This window comes from Felis catus, chromosome D3 (assembly GCF_018350175.1).
Source record: "Felis catus isolate Fca126 chromosome D3, F.catus_Fca126_mat1.0, whole genome shotgun sequence".
In the NCBI taxonomy this organism is placed as follows: Eukaryota; Metazoa; Chordata; class Mammalia; order Carnivora; family Felidae; genus Felis; species Felis catus.
Window position 1 is genome coordinate 37923728 of NC_058379.1, and position 22155 is coordinate 37945882.

The window sequence follows — 22155 nt, forward strand, 5'->3', positions numbered from 1 at the left end:
GAAGCAAATAGGGAAAGAGAAACCAAGTGCTGGCAGGTCACGTTTGCAAAATACTAAATATTTAGTACTTGAGCCAGTCTTCACATCAGATGCCTTTATCGATCTTTGGAGAACCCAGATGCATGGGTATTCCTGAGACCTACTGAATTAGGCCCTCAGGGGGGTGTGGCATGGCACACTGTAGCTTGAGAACCTCCTCAGGCTTCTGGATGCAGGATAGACGTCCAGTGTGGTAGTATCTTGTAAGAACCAAGCAGAGGGCCAGCTCAGGAGTCCAGGACCTGCTGACTCCTGATGAGACTGTCATGTGATGAGACCTAAGGTGTTTGCTCCACTAAAAGCATGTAAGGTCCCTACGTAGGGGGGTCTCTTCTTCCTTCTCTTTCATGTTTCCTCACAGTGTCTGTTCTAGATGTGCTCATGATCAATCAATGTTGAACAACTTCTGGGTAACCTCTTTTCACTTCTGAGCATAGGTTCTTTAAAAAAAATTTTTTTTAATGTTGTATTTATTTTTGAGACAGAGAGAGACAGAGCATGAGCAGGGTAGGGGCAGAGAGAGTGGGAGACACAGAATCCAAAGCAGGCTCCAGGCTCTGAGCTGTCAGCACAGAGCCCGACATGGGACTTGAACTCACGGACCGTGAGATCATGACCTGAGCCAAAGTCGGACGCTTAACCGACTGAGCCACCCAGGCGCCCCTGAGCATAGGTTCTTAAAGAGAGCTGCTTTGGGGAAATCCAGTGTAGCCTATAGTTGTTCTTTCCCTCTGTCCCTGGGCCCAACTTGTGCCCTTGCTATGTGGTCACTGCAGGGCAGGAGGGTGGAGTGGGTCAGCTCTGGAAATAGCTAAGGTCTATCAGGTGCTATGAGCCCAAAGGGAAGATGTAGCTTGTGAGTCCAGTATGCAAGGTTCAACCAGAGGACACAAGCCAGGCTTGTAACCCAGTGGCTTGGCATGGATAAGAATCACTGTAGGCATCTAGAAGCCACAAAAATGTAAGAACAGTCAGTGACTGAAGTCAGAACCTATATGTAGCAAAATTGGCCGTGAGTGACGCCGCGTCTGAGTCAGACCCGTGTATGTGTGTCTCTATACCAGGATTCTCTCTTCCTTCCACTGCAGATTGAAGCACATGTTAGGGTGTTAGGCTGGAGTGTGCTCTCATTTCCAGAGCTGGTGACAGAGAGCTGCTAGGTTCTGGCCAGTGTCTGCATTCTTCCATCAGCTCCGCCAGTGAGTGTAGTAACACTATTGCTCAGTTTCTCCTTTAGGGCACAACACTTAGTGCAAGAACCCCTGCAGAACAGAGAATTTCTCCCCCAGATTTTCCCTCGTGACCTAGCATTAACTAAAAAAACCTCTAAGGGGCAAATGTGAGATTTCTGTTCCTGAAATAAATCCATATGGTAATATTGGGAACTGTGTAATAATAGGTTATGGTTCATAAAGCTTTCTCCCTTGACTTTATAGAGATCTGATTAAAGAGGTACTGGCAAGTCCTAAGGGAGGGAACATGTGGCGTGTAAAGACAGGTGTGGGTTCCCTTTGGAGGGTGTAACTAGCATCCATGAGTCTGTCCACTCAGTAAAGATGAGCAGTGAGTAGGAGATAATCTTTGAGGATTCCTTGGCTAATAATGTGACTTCAAAATATGACTTTCTTGAGCTTGTGGACTCTAATTTTTGTTGATTCTGAAAGTGACCGTAAAGTGTTAGCATGTGAGAAAGTGGGCATGTCTGATGTGTCGACGTGCCTCTCTCTTCACTCATAAGTTAACAGTCAAGCTACTCATGTTTTTGAGGCTCTTTCTGTAAAAAGCACCATGTAAGATCTGGACTGAAACACTAAGGAGTTTATTACATGGTTGCTTAAAATCTTGCCATCCTAGTTGGGATGTAAGATATGCCCTAAAATGCGACAACAATATGAGGTAGAATATTCTTGTCAGTGGAATGTACAAGTCGTGAGTTTCCTGGGTGTTCCATGCAGAGGTGGGATCTCATCCATCCCTGAACAAGGAGAAAGCTTACCAGTTATTACCTCTGATTTGTCCTGATGACTGAAGATCTTTGCGCTCAAGATACAGTGTTACTCTGACTGCACATTTATATTCTAAGATGAAATAACGTGGTTTATAACTGAAAATAAGTTTCAGTAGAGAATAAAAAGGGCCAGTATTCTAAGAAGGATGATCAGATTAAACTCAGTTTTGGATTGACATTGTGCTCTTGACTGTTTCTGTCCATTTTTATTGTGTAAATATTATAATAATGGTGTTCAGGTCGGCCAGCTGAGATGGAACTTCTCAGCTTTTGAAAACTGAAATAGTTGAAAATAAAATGAAATAGTTTGCATATCCTGAATAGAAAACTATTAAAATATATTAAGTATTACTTTACTTTTAATATATAATTTCCATCCTAATATTCAACTTTTAGAAGATGTACCAGTGACACAGAGACATACACATGTGATCAGTTCTGTCATGCAAACCAGACATATATATATATACACACACACACACATATATATATATATATATGCATATATATACACGTATTTGGCAGGACAGAGGCTTTTATACTTTTTTTATTAATTTACATTCAAGTTAGTTAGCATATAGTGCAACAATGATTTCAGGAGTAGATTCCTTAATGCCCCTTACCCATTTAGCCCATCCCCCCTCCCACAACCCCTTCAGTAACCCTCTGTTTGTTCTCCATATTTAAGAGTCTCTTCTGTTTTGTTCCCTTCCCTGCTTTTATATTATTTTTGTTTCTCTACCCTTATGTTCATCTGTTCTGTGTCTATAAGTCCTTGTATGAGTGAAGTCATATGATACTTGTCTTTCTCTGACTAAGTTCACTTAGCATAATACCCTCTAGTTCCATCCATGTAGTTGCAAATGGCAAGATTTCATTCTTTTTGATTGCTGAGTAATACTCCATTGTATATATACCACATCTTCTTTATCCATTCATCCATCGATGGACATTTGGGCTCTTTCCATACTTCGGCTATTGTTGATAGTGCTGCTATAAACATGGGGGTGCATGTGTCCTTTCGAAACAGCACACCTTTATCCCTTGGATAAATGCCTAGTAGTGCAATTGCTGGGTCCTAGGGTAGTTCTATTTTTAACTTGTTGAGGAACCTCCATACTGTTTTCCAGAGTGACTGCACCAGCTTGCATTCCCACCAGGTGCAAAAGAGATCCTCTTTCTCCACATCCTCGCCAGCATCTCTTGTCGCCAGCATCTCTTAGCCATTCTGACAGGTGTGAGGTGGTATCTCATTGTGGTTTTGATTTGTATTTCCCTGATGATGAGTGATGTGGAGCATTCTTTCATGTGTCAGTTGGCCATCTGGATGTCTTCTTTGGAGAAGTGTCTATTCATGTCTTTTGCCATTTCTTCACTGGCTTATTTGTTTTTTGGGTGTTGAGTTTGGTAAGTTCTTTATAGATTTTGGATACTAAGCCTTTATCTGATATGTTGTTTGCAATTATCTTTTCCCATTCCGTCAGTTGCCTTTTACTTTTGCTGATTGTTTCCTTCTGTGTGAAGAAGCTTTTTATTCTGATGATGTCCCAGTAGTTCATTTTTGCTTTTGTTTCATTTGCTTCCGGAGACGTGTTGAGTAAGAAGTTGCTGCAGCCAAGATCAAAGAGGTTTTTCCTGCTTTGTCCTCTATGATTTTGATGACTTCCTGTCTTACATTTAGGTTTTTCATCCATTTTGAGTTTATTTTTGTGTATGGTGTAAGAAAGTGGTCCAGGTTCATTTTTCTGCATGTCGCTGTCCAGTTTCCCCAGCACCATTTGCTGAAGAGACTGTCTTTATTCCATTGGATATTCTTTCCTTTGTCAAAGATTAGTTGGCCATACGTTTGTGGGTCCATTTCTGGGTTCTCTATTCTGTTCCATTGATCTGAGTGTCTGTTTTGGGGCCAATGTGTATATTTTTTAAAAAGCGTATGCTTATTTTATTTGCACACAAGATTTTTGCATGTCTATAGGTCTATTTTGAATTTATTTTTGTATAAGACAAAGTGAAGTTCTTTATAATTTATGATTTATTTTACCATCTGGGGTAGTGAGTTTACAAGGATGTAAACACCTTCTGTTGTCAGAAAATGTAAAAACATTTTGTCTTCATTACTGGTGAAATGCGCCTATCTTGATTTGACTCACACTACAATATTTTTCTTTTGTTTTGAAGTTGGTTCCAAAACTTTTCTCTCATATCTCTCCCTGCCAGTCATCTAACCATCCGCCGTATCTTCCCAAAGCATTCCTCCTGACCTGTTGCCTATCACAAATTCAAATATGCCAGCCAGGAATCAAAGTCCCCACCGTCTAGCCCTCTCTGCAGAGGCACATCCACACAGAGCTTCTTCCGTGCCTGCCAGGCTGGTCCACGCATAGACCATTCAGAGTCTTTATCCAAGTGTGAGGCCTCTGTGTCTCTTGTTCTCTGATCTTCCTTTGGAGGTCCATGCCCCCCCAAACCCTTTCCTTTCCTGAAGCTGTCCCACCCTGCACTCTAATCTGTGGACTTGGCAGCCTCTGTCTGCCCAGCTCATGCTGGTGGGAGTGAAGGTCAGGGACAGTGTAGGACTAGCAAGAAGGCAGGTGGCACCCCCAGTGTAATCTGCCCATGAGCAAGTGGGACCTCCACCTATACCTGTCCCTGCACTCTGGGGGCAAGTCTGACTGGAGGAGTACAGCTCCTGCCCTTGTGCTAAACCGCCCTTGTCCCACAAACCACTCTTCCCCGTTGTCCTTAGTCACTGGCCCAGAAAGCTCTGATTTTTATGCCCAGCAGATGTTCCTGTCTCCCAGCCAGTGTTGGATAGCCAAGCAAATAGGCTAAATGCGTGCTTTAGGTCCCTGCAGGTCAGAGACAGTTACATATTTTAATATGATTGGTATTTCAGGACAAGATGAAAGTTGTCCTGGAAAAACTAAAACTCTCCTAGGCTTCTCAATATGTCTTTTATAGTGTAGTATATAGTTGTAGTTTGAATTTTATATAGCAAGGGAATTGTTTCTCTCTTTCTTTCTTTCTTTCTTTCTTTCTTTCTTTCTTTCTTTCTTTCTTTCTTTCTTTCTGCTATTGTAACAAATTACAATAAACTTAGTGGTTTAAAACAACACAAATTTATTATCTTAAGTTCAGGAAGTCAAAAGTCTAAAATGGGTCAACAGGGCTATGTTCCTTCTGCAGGCTGTAGGGGAGAATCTGTTTCCTTGCCTTTTGTAGCTTCTAGAGGCCACCTGCATTTCTTAACTTGTGGACCCACATCACTGCAACCTCTTTCCGTGGTCACATCTCCTTCCCTGGTCCTTCGGCATCCCTTCTGCAAGGACCTTTGTGATGACATTGGGCCCACCTGGATAATCCAGGATAACCTCTCCATCTTGAGATTCCCCACTTAATCACGTCCGCACAGTCCCTTTTGTCCTGTAACATACTGTATTCACACATTCAGGGATTAGGACATGGCTGTGTTTGGAAGCCACTGCCCACAGGTGCATCCCCTTTCCACTGCTGGGCTGATCTGACCCTGGCCAGAGTGACTTCTCATGGCCAGTCCCCTCCTGTCATTCTCTTGTGATCTCTGCAGCACACCCTGTGGCAAAACAAGGGATGCATCATCCTTAGCTCAACATATGGGTCCCTCCTTTCCCCAGCCAGCATGCACAGCTGCTTGGCCGTAACCTCTGCTTCCTGAGAGTGCACTTTCTCCTCTGCCAGACCCACTTCTCCATCCCTCAGGGTCAGTGGGCCCAGCCTCCTCCTGCCTCCTGCCTGCTCATTAGTATTTTGTCACGTACCCAGCCTTCCTCCCTTGAGGTTTATGCCGTCTCCTCCCTACCGTTTCCACCCTTATTACTTCATTGGATTGTGCATGTGCACGGTTGTGTGTGTGCACACTCACGTGCTGTGCTCCTGAGTCTTCCTCTTCTCCTGCCACAGTCTTGTTCCCATCCTTGCACATCCTTTGCCCACATGAGCACCTGGTACCTTGAGTCCCTCCCCCCAGGGCCTGACCCTCCTTTCCAGCACAGTCCACCACTGCACGCCACACTTGCATAGATCAGAACCAAACACCTTCTGCAGTGTGGACCTTTATTTTTATAAGTTTATTTATTTACTTTTGAAGGAGAGAGAGAGAGAGAGAGTGCGCATGGGAGGGGCAGACAGAGAATCCCACGCAGGTTCCGAGCTGTCAGCACAGAACTCAACTTGAGGCTCGAACTCACAAACCGTGAGATCATGTCCTGAGCGAAATCAAGAGTTGGAGGCTTAACTGACTGAGCCACTCAGGTGCCCCTGCAGTGTGGACCTTTAAGTCCCACTTTGTGGTCCCGTCCACTGCCAGTGCAGCCTTTTCTTCCCCTTATTTTCACAACACCAGTTTTTCCTTTCATTGACACTTGTGGTTGTTGAATTTGTCCTTTTTCTTCCTTCTGGCTTCACACCTGCCCCTGGCCAAGCTAGGCCCCCTGTGTCCATCATTTCAGCCACTCTCTTGCCAGGATCTTCAACTGCCTTGTCCCCCTGTCATCCTCTCCCCATATGTGACCGCCCAAACCCCGGCTCTGGATGAATCATGTGTGCCTAACTTCTGCACCTAACTAAGCCACCAGGCACTGCTGGAGAAGAACCACAAAGCCTTGCAGATTGGTGGCACTGCAGACCTACAGTCTGCTGAGAGGGCAGTGCCTGGGCATCTTTCTGGGTCATCAGTCTGAGCGTCACCTGTTTCCTAGGAAAGCTCTTCTCTCAGGCACCTGCCCTCTCTCCCTCCCTCCCAGCAGAAGGAGTCAGTCCCTTGATGGATGTGCTGTGTCCTTCCTCCACTTCCTGCCACAAACTGTGACTCACACCTATTCATACATCTTTCCCGGGTTGGACTGGAAGAAATCTTCCTGCTCCTCGTCCCTTTACCTATGCTCTGGAGCTTTCCAGTTTCTGCTTTTCCAGAGAGAATTCATCCACTACCCATCAGTCATCTCATGTCCTGCTTGTAAGTTGCCTTCCCTTCTGAATGTTTATATCTAGAACATAAGTATGCCTGTCTGTCCCATCTTTAGGAAAGCATGCTGTCCCTTGGTCCTGCCCTCCTCTCAATAGCTCATCTCCTTAGTCTGGTCTAGCTTCTTGAAATGTTCACCTGAATTCTCTCTTTTCTTCATTTTCTAAACTTTACCCACCCTCCAAGCACTGCATCCTGGCCCTTACTTCAACCACTGCCGAAACTGTGCCCGCAGATGATTTCATCCTTGACTTGACTTACACCTTGACTTACATCCTTGACTTATACCCCCTCTGCTCCAGGGCTCTGTCCGTGGTCAGCTGCTGTTTTTGCTTGTTCCCAGCCACTCCTCACCAGGTGCTTCCGAAAGTCCTCCTCTTCTCCTGGGCTTCCATCTAGGGCCCCATTCTGCATGGCTCCCAGGGCATCTCATCCATCCCCGTAACTCGAGTTCTGACTAGACCTCATGGAGGCCATAACCTCCCAGACCTTTCTCTTGGTCTTCTGGCCTCTTCCCCAGCGTGGCCCTCAGCAGGCTTACACTCAGTACATGAAGACCGATTCCTCTTCTCAGTCTACCTGTGTGAGTCTGCTTCATGGGCTCCTCATCCTTGGGAAGGGCCTTCTACTCTCATTGCCCTGTGGCCAGCTGCCATTCCTCCTCTCTCTGCTTGAGTATGTCTGGCAATCTAGTCTGCTCAGGTTTTGCCCCTTCAGTTTCTTCTCTCGGCCCCTACCATTACTCATTTGGCAGTATGCCCTCCACTTCATTTTGATAACAACTGTAACAGATTTGTATTGCTGGAATGATTGTTGTAAATTGTGGTTCTGGTTGTCATTTGTGTACATAGCATGTCTGATGGCTTTTTATGTTGTTCTGTGTGATTGCACACAAGTGTGTTTTGTGTCTGGGTAGAACTGTAATCTCTGTGAAGACTGATTGGGTTTCTTTCTTTTTTAAAAATTCCCTCTGCTTTGTGATTCTCTGGGAGAGGTGCACTTTTGAGCATCTTTAATTGGCTTGGTGCTTGGACATGTGCTTCCTCAATAAGGCCTTTAAATTTTTCTCCCCTCAATAGAAGAAGGACTCTGATGTGTTTCTCTGACTCTTAGTTTTTTAACTGAAAGTGGAAGATAGTATCACCCACTTCTTAGGGACTTTGAGGAATTACATAAAATGTATATAAAGCGTTTAGCACATTATAGTGACTGATGTATAGTTCACTTTATTAAATGCAAGAATTCATTTTCTAAATGTCTATTTATTTATTTTGAGAGAGAAAGTGGGGGAAGGGCAGTGAGAGAGGGGGAGAGAGAATCTCAAGCAGCTTTTGCAATGTCAACAAAGAGCCTGATGTGGGGCTTGATCTCATAGATCACAAGATCATGGCCTGAGCCAAAATCAAGAGTTGGAGGCATAATTGACTGAGCCACCCAGGTGCCCAAATGTAAGAATTCTTAAAATTATACTTCTCAGATTCTAGTCCTTTGCTCTCCCCAGAACTTTCTCTCTGCCCTTCTTGACAGTATTTATTCAGAACACTAGCCAGGACCAAGTCTCCCGAGACTTCATCCTCACTGGGACTTGCCTCTCTTTGACCACAGTAATGCTCTTGGCTGCCCCCATCAAGCATGGCCTATCAACTGAGGTGTTCCATCTCAGTTCCCTGATCTTCTGTGCTTCAGGGTGAATGTCAAATCTGAAAACCACCCATCATTGGAGCTTCATCTGAAATCTTAGTGTTGATAGATACTGCTATTCCACATCTTCTACTCTTGTTGTGATGCTGCTCCTTCCATCTTTATGAGGAAAACAGATATATTTCCTCATTTGCTCTCCTTTGTCTCCTAAAGCAAGGCAAAATCATCATGTGGATTTGGTGTTTCTACTTTTTCTCCCCCTGCTTCCTTTAGCAACATCTTTTTCTTGGACACTCCTTAACACATTTTTGCATTATACCCTGTCACTCTACATCTCTAAAATCTGTAGTAATCTGTTACGATTTTGGAAAGAAATACTTTGTGTCCTGATAAGGAAATTTCAGCCATCTGTAGGATGATGTGCTGTGGGGGGTTCTTTTGGAAAGAGCTGGGGGTAGTTGGGGAACAAAGACACCTTCCCAATTTAATCTCCTAATGGCCCTAGACATGACAGCTTTATTTGAACACACTGTTGTTCTCTCTCAACTTTCCTTATGAAGTCCAAGTGAAAGAATAGCTTACACACTCTCTCTAAATTTAACTTCTGTACCCAGACCTGAATTATATTTTTAAAAATCTATTTTTTAAATATGCCAGTACGTTAAATAGAATCTGAAAAACCTGTGTCTGTGTTTTGTTTTTTATAAAGCCTGGATTTGTGTTTAGCTTTGCAGGTGCAGAAAAATGCTGCCATGAAAATTCGTATTTGTTATAACCCCCTGTAGAACAATTTCAGACAAGTAGGACTTTTTCAACCAAAACAGTTCAGTCAAATGTCAAGTTTTTGTGCTTTGAATGTGCTTCCAAATTACTTGATAATCACTGAGAACCCTATTGTAGTTTTAATATAGATCCTTTTTAGATAATACTTTAAATATTAATCATTAACCACATTGATGACCATGCATGGCTTTTTTGGTAGTTGTATAAACAAAAATGAAATACCTAATTATACTATGAATTCTCATGTGCTTAGAATCAGATTATAGTCTCTGTCCAGGTGCTCTGTCAAATACTTAAAGTGTGTGCTTGTTTGTTTTACTGTTTGTTTTTCTCTTCTGTATGTATTTTGCTGCCCCATTTTAAGATAACATCATTGATATTTAAGAGTTCTCCTAGGAATAAAGAAGATGTGATATATACACACACACACACACACACACACACGCACACACACACACACAATGGAATACATACATATATGTATGTGGAATATTACCTGGCAATCAAAAAGAATGAAACCTTGCCATTTGCAACAACATGGATGGAACTAGAGTGTATTATGTTAAGTGAAATAAGTCAGCTAGAGAAAGAAGAATATCATATGATTTCACTCATGTGGAACTTAAGAAACAAAACAGATGAACTTAGGGAAAGGGAAGGAAAAATAAGATAAAAACAGAGAGGGAGGCAAACCATAAGAGACTTTTTTTTTTATTATTATTTTTAAATTTTTTTTCAACGTTTTTTATTTATTTTTGGGACAGAGAGAGACAGAGCATGAGCAGGGGAGGGGCAGAGAGAGAGGGAGACACAGAATCGGAAACAGGCTCCAGGCTCCGAGCCATCAGCCCAGAGCCTGACGCGGGGCTCGAACTCACGGACCGCGAGATCATTACCTGGTTGAAGTCGGACGCTTAACCGACTGCGCCACCCAGGCGCCCCAATAAGAGACTCTTAAATACAGAAAACAAACAGGGTTTCTGGCATGGTGTTGGGTGGGGGGATGGGCTAAATGGGTGATGGGCATTAAGGAGGGCACTTGTGATGAGCATTGGGTGTTATATATAAGTGATGAATCACTAAATTCTATTCCTGAAATCATTATCACACTATATGTCAACTAACTTGGATTTAAATTTTAAAAAATTAATTAAAAGAAAGAGTTCTAGGGAAAAAACATGTTTTGAAAAAAATACTGTGTGTATTATATTCACACCTTTGGTTGGGGTTTAAATCACAAGGCATATTGAGGGCAGAGAAAGAAGTATATTTTAAAACTAGACTCCTTGCAAAGTGAAGTCATTTAAGCTGATTAATGGCTGGGACTCTGAAGAACGGAGAGAATTCTCATTCATGTTCATTTCTCATGTTCTCTAAAGCTGTAAGTTCTGGGGCAAAACTGAAGATCCATCCTGAACTTGTAGCTCAGGTATTTTTCCTATTCTTAGAATCCACTTGCCTGTAATGGTGGGATTCAAAATACCAGAGGCCTGGGAAATGGTTTAGCACATCTGAAGTAGTGAGGCTGGACAGTCTGATCAGGATTGCCTGTTCCGTCTTGGGGTGGGGGAGGCTTGGAGCCCCTGTACAGTCTGCTTATCTGCAGTTCCAACTGGAAGCTGAATGTCGTGTTCAGAGATGTTCAGAGGAAGAGAAATTAAAAGAAGAAAATAGTGGTATTCAGAATCAAGAGTAGATAGTTTTCACAGCTCTTCTCTTTCAGTTAAAGCAAATTTATATTAGAAATATCTTTGTCTTTTTTCCCTAGAAGGGTTTAGTCATTTGGGGAAAAAAATATGTGGTTTATTGTTGTAGACACTATACTCAGATATTTGTGGCATCTACTCAGTGATGGCCAGTGAATTATCAGACAACTTCAGAAGTTATTTTTAAAAGTTGTTTCTATGCAGTATTTTATTTTATACTGTGTGGGTTCTTTCTCTTTGTTCATAAAGATTTTTGTTGGTATAAAGCTTCCTAAATCCAACAGTATATCACCCACTCTGCTAAGTGTTTTCTTTTTGTTTCTGAGACTATGAATCAGTCAGTGGGTAGGTTAGGGTAACTGGATTTACACACACACACACACCAGCCAAATTTCTTACTACCAATAAGGTCAGTAGTTCTGGAGAAATGAGAATTTTTGCATCTGAGATTATAGTAAAATAGATCCACAAAAAAGCAGTAGGAATTATATCCACTAACTTATTAAAGAATACTTTTGTTGTATCATGAGTTCTGTGTTCTCTTTTTGTAGAATGCTTCTTGTTATAATCTTGGCAGCAGTTTGGGATACAGAATTAATCTATGAAAAATGTTCAAAATAACAAGGAAGTAGTCTCTAAAATGAGAGTTTAAAAATACACAATCAGCCATCCTTCACTGCCATCTTAACTGAAGCCTTGCAGCGAGTTATGTTTAATTATGTAGGTGATGATTTTTCCCCATTAGCCTAACAAATAGATGGCAAAAATAGGCATCAGTTGAAAAAGCAGGATTTGAAGCATGCCTTGTTGCCTGGCCTGTATATCCGTGATGAACAGCTGCGGTGAACTGCTTTGTCTGCTTAGCGAAGACTCCTAAATATGTTGTTTAGTCAGTGGATTGATTAATGACAGATTCCCTTAAAGGACAGCCATGTGGCTCTTAATCTTTTTTTAGGTCTGAGACCCTTTTGAACATCTAATGAAAGCTATTGATAATCTCCTTAGAGAAGTGCTTAGATCCATTTGCACACGAAATTTTAAGGAGGCTTCTAGAGTCCCTGAAGACATCATAGATGCCACTCTTACTCCACCATTAAAGTCATGGACCCCGCCCGTGCCCCACCATTAAAAACAGCTACATTAAGGTGTAGTTTAGGCAAGAATAGAAAAACAAATGTGCATATGTACATGATTGGATGCTCTGTGTGAGTGCGTGTGTGTATATATGGATGTATATCTGTGTCTATCTATAGATTTACATATATTCAAGATCTCCATTTTCTCTGTGATTAAAACCAGAGGAAGCCAGGAGGGATTCTAATATTCCTGATAGGTTCTAGTGTTAGCTCAGGTGAAAATCATAAAGCTCCCTGAGGAGAAAGCAAGAAAGGAGTTTCATAACCCCTCATAGTCTGCCAGTATTTGCAGTGAATAGACTTGAAAGATGAAAGATTCATTGCAAGATACTGTACCGGGGGTTTGGGGGGGGGGAGGCTTTGAAGCTTTAGTAATGCACCAGAAAGTTAGAATTGAAAAGTAGGTACAAAAATGTCATTGTCCACGAGCTGTCTATAAAGTCCTTGAAGGTATCAGGAGATATTGATAACATTATAAAAGTAAAAATTATCACATTATGGAAAATTTGGGTATTTCTTCCAAGCCTGAAACCTGGGTGTCAGTTTAAAATTCCCTGCCATCTTTGTCCTCTGCATCCAGCCGGTCATCAGGTACTGCCTGTCTTGTCTCCTGCGTGGGTGGTGAACCTGCCCCTCCCGCCTGTTCCCAGCTCTGGCTCTGCATTGGTTGTGGTCCTCATTGTCACTTGTCCAGCCTCCTGCAGTGTTCTGGATTGCGGTTCAGCACACGGACCCGGGTTTGAATTTGCAGTCCAGGTTTTTACTGACTAGCTGTGAACGTCTCTGAGCCTCATAGGTGACATGGGGATTGTATAGTTCCAGTACAGTGAGTTTTAAGGCTTAAATGAGTGGAATTAGGTACTATACATGGCACATGGCAAATTCTCAATTATTGGTAGATATTAAAAGCCTCCGTAAGCATCTTTCCTATTTCTAGTCTTGCTATTTTTTACGTTAATTCTCCATACTGCCACTAATAAGATCTTTACAGAATGCAAGAATTTTTTTTTCCTCCCCTCTGCTTAAAAGCTTTTTCTGGCAATTCATTGACTAAGAATAAACTGAAAGTTCCTTAACAAGACACACAAGGCTTCTTGGGACCTATGTCCTATCTACTTGCCTGGCATCGTCATCACTTAGTTTTGTGTGTGTGTGTGGGGGGGGGGGGGGGCGCACACTGATTTTTGAAAACTAATTATAATGCCATTTAAAAATTCTAATAAGACAGAAGAGTGTAAAAAGGCTTTCTCTCTGCTGGCTCCCCTTTCTAGGTGAGCCACTCAAAATGATATCATGTATATACTTCCAGGTCTGTATTATGTAGTTATGCAGATATGTGAATAATGCTTATATAAATAGTTGTGTTCTACTCATCTGATGCTTGCTTTATATGTATCAGTATGTCATGGCTATCATGACACCTCAGCAAATTCAGGTCTTTTTTAATAGCGGCATTGTATTCCATTGTATTGTGTCTGTTTTCTCTCCCTCTAAAGTTAGTTTTGCATACATTGCTGTGGTAGGCTTATAATTGAGTTAGTCTTCCCAGATGGATACTCACGTGTCCTAATGATAGTTCCGTTTACTCCCCTGACTTAAAGTGCCACCTTTAGTCCGTATTAAGTTCTCATATGGCATTTGGGGATCATTTAATGGTCGTATAGTACATATTCAGACCACACATTTTAGAGATTTTAAAAACTCATTCTACATTTTAATTATAAAATAAAAGTTTAAGAATTGTTGAAGTCTTTAGTTAGTGAGTGTGATGATGTTGATATAGTATACTGATTACTCACTCATACACTAAAGCCAGACACACATTGTGGTCTCGGGAGGCACATTACATAACCTCTTGTGCCCCAGTTTCATTATCAGTAAAATGTACATAATGCCTATTTCATATGGTTTTTATGATGATTTAATGAGTTGGTATTTATAAAGTGCTTAGAACAGGATCTGGCCCAGAGTTAAGTGCTACGTAAGTACTTGTTGTATGAAAGCCATCTGTACATGGCCTGATAAAGGACAGTTCAAGCTCTATACACATCCCTTCTTGTTCCTTATTCCTCAGTTTGTTTAGTGAGATAATTGTACCTATTATAAGTAGTTGGCTATGATAGCAAGTGTTTGGTGGTCCTTCAGATAGACCTGTATTGTCCTGGATATTTCGATCAAATGTAAATTTGGACTTTTTTTGTTTTACCAAATGTTAAGTTAACAAAAATATCACCCTCAAAACCTGGCAGGTTGATTCTCTCTACTTCTCGTAACTTCTCTTTCATTGTATTTGTCTTAGGAGAATGTTTCTTCATGTTCCCTTCTGCGGTATTTGAATAATTTTTTATGCTACCAATTACATGACTGCTTGTTTCCCCATTGAGTAAAAAAAAATCATCAAGTGTTGACCAAGAGTTATATTCTCTGTGGTCAAGTTGTTTATATCACAGTTTGCCTACATAAGACTTCTTGCTATCTTACCTGTCACATTTAAAATTGTGACATTTCAGCCTAGGAGATACACATTGAGACAGTTTGAGATTTTGAAGATGTTGCTGAGATGAACCATCGAAGAAGAAGACCACTAGATTCATAGGCAGTGGTATTTGTTGTTATAAGAAATCTTGATACATCATCTGCATATAAAATCCATACAAACATCTTTCCTTTTGACAACCATCATGTGAAGGATTGGAAACCAGCAGCCTGTGGTCCTGGACCAGGCCTTTGCATGGCATGCTAAAAGTGTGTGCTTCAGTGGCTATGATTCCCTTACATGCCTAATTTCTCCCAATTCTTTTGGCACTGAACTGAGATCAGGGAAATACCACTGACTTCCAACTCTTGCCTGTGAATAAAATAGAATGCCTGGGGGCATTTAGGTAGAATCTTCCACTTAGATAATCGACACTGTTCTGTAACATATATCCAGCTAATGGTCTGCTGGTGCTGATGGCCACCAACCTGCTGCAGTCTGTAGAGTGGGTCAAAAATAATCATCATGAGCATAATCTCTCTTGTAATGAGGGTCTCAGTGATAAACAGAGGAAAATGTCCAGAATTTCTCACGCACACCCACCAAGTGTCCAAGAGCTGCTTATGCCATACATTTATGACTTGGGAACAGAGATCTACTGGCACACACATGTGATGAAGAGTGCCTTATGCATCAGACTTCATAATGGGGTTTTGCTATTAGCCTGTCTGTTTTGCTCTGGGCATGGTGTTTTGTTTTTGTTTTTCCTAATGCTCTGACTCATCTTACTTTTAAATAAAAGTGTGTAATTTGTACCTGCTCTTGCTATGTGGTATAGAACTGTGAGTAATTCTTCTTGTCTATCATCAGTGACAAAATTCATTATTTTGCAATTGTCTGGAAAAATAAAATGACGAAACAAAACAACTTAACTTCTGTACCCCAGAGTGCACGGTGCACCCTTGGAAATGCCCTTGAGGCCTGCACCAGGTTTTGTGTCTCTTGTTCCATTTCCACATCTGTCCGCAGCTGTGGAGTAAAGAGTTGGCAGAAGATTTGGGTCCTTAGTTACAATCTGCTGCTGAGCAGGTTGTGTGACCTTGAGAATGTCTCTTAACCTCTCTGGGTTTGAGTTTATTTATCTCTAAAAGTTTTTTTCAGGTCCACAGACCTTACGATTTTTTATGACTGAGTTTAACAGACTATTGTTTGCTTTATGTGTGATTCCAGCTCCCTTTTGTCATCATAAAATATAATTTTACAACATGGCTATCAGTTATGTTCATAAAATATATGATATTTAGAGAAGAAAAAAATGTGCTATGAATAAACCATTAAACAAAAGAGATTGATGAAAGACAATGCTATTTCTCACTAAATGCTGCCTTTCAGATTGTCAAAATGAATGTTTGGTTTTTTATTTGAAACACTCCAAAGAATGCTGTAGTCATTTTAGCCATGCAGTGTCCCTTGCAATGTTATCTAAAGCTCCCAAATTTCACTCAAAAAAACCTCTGAAAAAGCTAACAAGAGTAATGTTGATCATCCTAACTCCTGGCTGTGAATTATTGTCAGTATCTTGAATTTGTCATTCACATGTGAAAAGAAAGTATAGTCCATTCCATAGAATACTGGTTCCTCCCCGTCTCCAGTTTTGTATTTGAAGTTTTGTTAAAACATGAAAAATGTTCTCTCAGTTTTTAATAGCTTCTTAAATTTCCTTTCAGCGTTATTAGTATACTCCGCGTGTCTCGCCTTCCCCTTCGCTTTCTTATCAGTGTTGTGTGTACACACATGTATGTGTGTGCAGTGCTTTTGAAGTTAACCAAGAAAATTTCAAAGCAGCGAACAGGAGGCAGTCACACAAAACCTGTTACATACAATCTGCGGGAAAACAGAGTAGATGTGAGAAGAAGGCTGGGGGAATTAAACACACACATGACATTTATTTTTGCAGAAATAAAATATTCTCGAGAAATCATTCATTCTTGCCATTTCATTTTGGGTTTTGTCATCCTTTAAGTTTCTCCTTGGAAGCTTCTAAAATGATCTGTGAATGTTCTTAACGACATTTTACAAGCCAATTTATAAAGCTATGAAAACAATTTTATGTTCATATAAAAAAGGCATGCACCCAGCTGTAGAGGATGGTGGAGTAAACTATGATACATACACACAGTGGAGTAAAATTCAGCTGTGAAAAAGAATGTGGACGTCACTGTGACCTGACATGGAGTGATTTCCAGGGGACATTAGGAAGTGAAAAAAGACACGTGCAAAATAGTATGTATAGTATGCTACCTTTTGTGTCAGAAGGAAGGGAAAAATAAGACAAAACATAAACATAAGTGTTTATTTTTACAAAATGAAATCCAGGAAGGACAGGCCGAAAAACAGCGAGGTTGGTTACCTATAAGAGGTGGAGTGTGGTGGATAGGATATGGGAGGGAGAGGCACTTCTTTGAGAACTTTTTTTGTATAGCTTTAACTTTTGGAAGCATGTTAACATTCTACATATTAAGAGATAACAATAAATTATTAAGAACCGAAAGCACAATCAACGAACTCGACCATATTTCAAGTGAATACCATAACTGCACTAAAGACAGAGAAAAACATGAATCCAAGTAGTATATGAACACAGTTTTTAACTATATACCCCATTCTTGGATGGCAGAGCAGGGAGGGAGAATTGCAAGCAAATCTTGAAATTTTTCTGTAGATATGTTTATTATAGGAGTGTAGGTGATATAGTCCTGAAACTCTAACAGATACACTATAAAATTCAGTATATGAATACATGTGTGGACCTGGTTGGAGGAAAAAGACAAAAGTGGATGGAAAAAGGCAGAATAAGCCCATTAGGGATGGATTGGAATTAGACTTATCTGTCTGAACTTGACGTTTATAAAATATACATAAGTATGCATATATGTACATATATGTGTAAATGTTTATTATGTATGTGAATGTGTGTTTTCTATGTGACTATATAATGAAGGAATTTGACAACACTGTAATTTTGTGATCAAAATTAACATCACCAGAAAGAGGAGTCATGGATATCATCATGTGGCTCCAGATGTGATCTCCTGAGGACACATCATCACCCATATAGTATACTGGCAGAAAATGCATAACCCGAATGTAATCATGAGGAAACATCCGACACATCCAGAATGAGAAACTTTCTATTTAACAGAATGTTGGAGGGGAAAGACTATGTTCTTTAAAAATGTCAATGTTGTAAAAGATAAATAGTATGAAAAATGTTCCAGATTAAGGGAGAGTAAAAAGACATATCAGCTAAATTTAATATCTGACCCTAGACTGAATCCTGTTCTGTAGGGGGACAATGTTACAAAGTGCATTGTTGGCTAAGTTGGAAACATTGGAATATGAATGGAAGATTAGTTAACAGTATATAAATGTTAAATTTACAGAAGTTGATAACTGAACTGTTGTTATGTAAGAGAATGTTCCTGTTCTTGGGGAATGTACACTGCCTGCTCTTTGGGAAAATCATTTAGTACTTAAGGGTAAAGGGCTCTCGAATGATTTAGAAAAAATCATAAGTACATGTGTATGTATCTGTGTATATCTATATCTGTGTACATACACAGATGTATGAGAGAGGGAACAAAGAGAAATGATAAAACAAATGAGGTCCTGTACTATTGTTAAGAATAACTGGGTCTAGGCAAAGGCTATGCATGTTCTCTGTATTATTTTGTTCTTGCAACTTGTAAGTTTGACATTATATCCAAATGAAACTATTTTTTCCAAAAGAATAAATTTCACCCTAAAAATAAACACTAATATGTAACTAAGTAATAAGTAGTAATAAAATTAGTGATTAAAAATCAGCTCTTGATCTAATAGAACTACTAGATTTCAATCATTACTTTCTATTAGCATACTTATAATTTATCTGCAATTAAGAATAAATTGACTAGTAATGCTGAATCTGCTCAAAACTGCTCGAAAGTAATAATAATTTAGCAAGGCTGTGGGAAACAAGGCTAGTATTAAAGAAAATAATATGAATGGGAATACATTAAAGTCTATTACAAAATAGATTCCATTCACAGTAACAATAAACATTGAAAGGTATACAGAAGTAAATGTAAGAAAGCATTTTTGAAGCCTGTTTGAAAATTTTAATGACATATGAAGTCTGTTTTAAAATTGTAAAAACATCTTGGACAAACAAAAGTGATTAGGTCAAATGGAGAGGGAACAAGCTCCTGAATTAGAAAACTCAATATGATAAAGATTGCTCTCTGGACAGTCATTATAAGCAAGTGAGACAATGTGATATAGGCAAATACACCAATGAACAGAATAGGAAGGCCAGAAATAGACCTACAGATATGTAGAAACATGATATAATGGTGATAACTTTGCTGAATAATGAAAACTGGAGACTATACCAAAAATTTTGCCGAATACTCTGTTTTCCATATGAAAAAATAGATCCTACCTCACACCATAAAACAAAATTAATTCCAGTTGTGTTGTAGATTTGAATATTAAGAACAGAAGTTTCAAAAGAACACCAGAAGAATGTCCATGTAACTTCAGGGTTGTGAGGCATTTCATAGATTAGATGTGCACACTGTACAGGGAATAATTGGTATATTTTACTACATTAAAATTAAAAAAAAATTCTCTACAACAAAGTTATCATAAAGAAAACAAAGAGCCAAGTCATAGACTGGGAATAGGTAATCATTATAATCAACAAAGGATTGTTTCCAGAGTGTGGCAAGAATTCCTTAAAATCACTAAGGAAAAACGGGCAAATGGGATAAATGGGGAGTTCATAGGCCATGTAGTTTCTCATACGAACTGTTTCATAATGATCAAATGATCAAATGATCAAACACTCTTTGTGGGCCAAATATAGAAAAGCAGCCTTCTATCTTTAGAAGCTATGTTTAACTATATCACTGGGATTTCAAACTAGTACTCTTGATTGTATGCATAGCCACACCAAGTGTTTTAATATCAAATTGTGACGATATTTCAGTAGCTAATGTTATATCATGAAATTTCATAGGACCAATCCTTTCCGGAGCACGAAAATGGTTTTCAGGTTGGAATGAGATTAGAAGGCATTGACCCCCGACATCCATCTGTATTCTGTGTACTGTCTGTAGCTGAGGTAAGAGATGGTGTTACTGTCTTGGGCTGAGTGCACAGTGACAGAGGAGAATTTTCTAGAGAATAATGAATTTGAATGCTTTCTGTTATAAACAAGTTCCAGTACATTATGGATTAATTTTAGTCAGTGATGGGTGAAATACTTTTCTTAATGATTTTTTTTTCCTTCTCTGAAGATTAATCTTTTAATAAGTCCTTTATCACCAGCAGTTACCCTTGTTTCCATTGGTAAGTTTTCATCTGAGGTTGATGAAAATCAGTGAATCCCACAGTGTTACTTTTGTCTGTTAAAAGAGACATAATTATTTAAGTTTTAGCTGAACTAATGAGAAATGTGTATGAAAATGCCTATGCACATGAATTATATATTTATATAAATGCAAGCATTTTATGAAAATTATATAGAATGAAGAGCCATTGATGAAAGTAAATGGCTTATAAGATGTAATATTTACTAAACATTTTATATTATTAAAATGATGAAAACTCTGTATTTTTAATAACCACATAAAAAACACTATTCACTTAATTTACTGATTGATTATAGCTATTAAAATTTGTAGAGCATCTCTTAAGGATGCATTCCACATTGTTTTATTATTTCCTTTATTAGGTATGCTAGATCCATATGTTAGAGTTGAAATGAGGCCATGTCCATTTTGGTTTTGCTCTGTACTTTAGCTTACACTGTCTTGGGATATGAATCCAAGCTAGACAGCAGGAGGTGGGGTTTCTGAAAGCAATATTTAACAGGTATTGAATTAACAAATAAACTTTTTGATTGATGGAGATGTAAATTGACCTCAGATTTCTAGAATGAGTAAAAAGATATTTTTTTATAGAAAAAATTCTAGATACTTAAAAGATAGTGTCTGTCAGCATTTTGCTTTATTCACTTGTCCTCTTTAAATTTGTTTTTTTAATTTTTTTTAATGTTTATTTTATTTTTGAGAGAGAGAGAGACAGAGAGCCAGCGACAGAGTGGGGGAGGGGCAGAGAGAGAGGGAGAAAGAATCTGAAGCAGGCTCCAGGCTCCAAGGTGTCAGCACAGAGCCCAACGCAGGGCTCGAACCCATGAATCGCGAGATCATGATCTGAGCCGAAGTCGGATGCTCAAACTGCTGAGCCACTCAGGCGCCCCTCTAAATTTGTTTTTTTAACACAAACACATTTGTATGGAAGGATTTGTTCAAATATGTTGATGGCACTGACAGAATATATGGCAATTTTGTTAATTTTGTGTACCCTTTAAATGTGTGACACTTAATGAAGGATTGTAAACATTCCATTTTACAGGTGTGTGGTTACCGCCTAAGACTTCATTTTGATGGTTATTTAAGCTGCTACGATTTTTGGACCAATGCTGGTTCCCCTGACATTCATCCAGTAGGGTGGTGTGAAAAGACCAAACATGAATTGCACATCCCTAAGGGTAAGCCAGGTTGGAAAGAGAGTTTGTTTTATTTTAACAACATTTTATGAAACACTAACAAGAGAGCCTGGTGTGAATTGATTTTCAAAATGAAAGTTTAACCCACAAAAAGCAGTAAGACTACAAGGACACCATTTTTATAAGTGAATAAATGTCTTTAAAAGAAAAACACCATTGATTACTAAGGTCAAATATTCTGATAAGGTACCTAAGGCAGAAATTAAATCTTATGAGTTACATAAAGTTTATTAAAACCTTGTAAGGAATGAAGAAACTTATTTTTCATCACGATTGAAATGAAATATTTCACTTAGTCACTGATGTCATACAGGGAGGAACTTTGATTCACTGTATGTCATCTGTTTCAAACAAATCTTGGAAAACAGGGAACTATGAAAGAGAAGACAGTTTCACAATCTGCTTTCTTTTTTTGGGAATTGAAAATCTCATCTTTGTCTTTTGTTATGGGCTAGAGGACCTGGTGCTGGTAGATGTGACTGAAGCCTTTTTTATTTGCTGTGTGCTGGTGAGATGAGGATTTAATCAGTTGAGATGCCTGTGGGCCCATTTCCTTGCACAGCAGATTTCTGTGTACAGTCTCCTGCTTGGATGTTAGAGTATTTGATGGCTGTGGCTCTTCTGGAGTCAGTACATAGTCATTTCATTCTCCGTAACCAACTCAGAGTATCCTTGGGGGATCCGTCCTTAAGACTAATGGCAGAATCCCTAAGATTGCTGGATTTCATGAAAGCTGGTCACAGGCTCA

The 22155-nt window shown here is 39.6% G+C and overlaps 1 protein-coding gene across 12 annotated transcripts in view; it reads left to right on the forward strand.

The window, feature by feature from the left end:
• The window catches only part of L3MBTL4 (L3MBTL histone methyl-lysine binding protein 4), a 443788-nt gene that overhangs the window by 142666 nt on the left and 278967 nt on the right, over positions 1–22155 (forward strand). For all 12 annotated transcript variants that reach the window (XM_045041371.1, XM_045041370.1, XM_045041373.1 and 9 more), the window contains 2 exons: positions 19854–19958; positions 21254–21389. In XM_045041371.1, coding sequence (XP_044897306.1) covers positions 19854–19958; positions 21254–21389 — 241 coding nt within the window. The remainder of the gene's footprint in view (positions 1–19853; positions 19959–21253; positions 21390–22155) is intronic.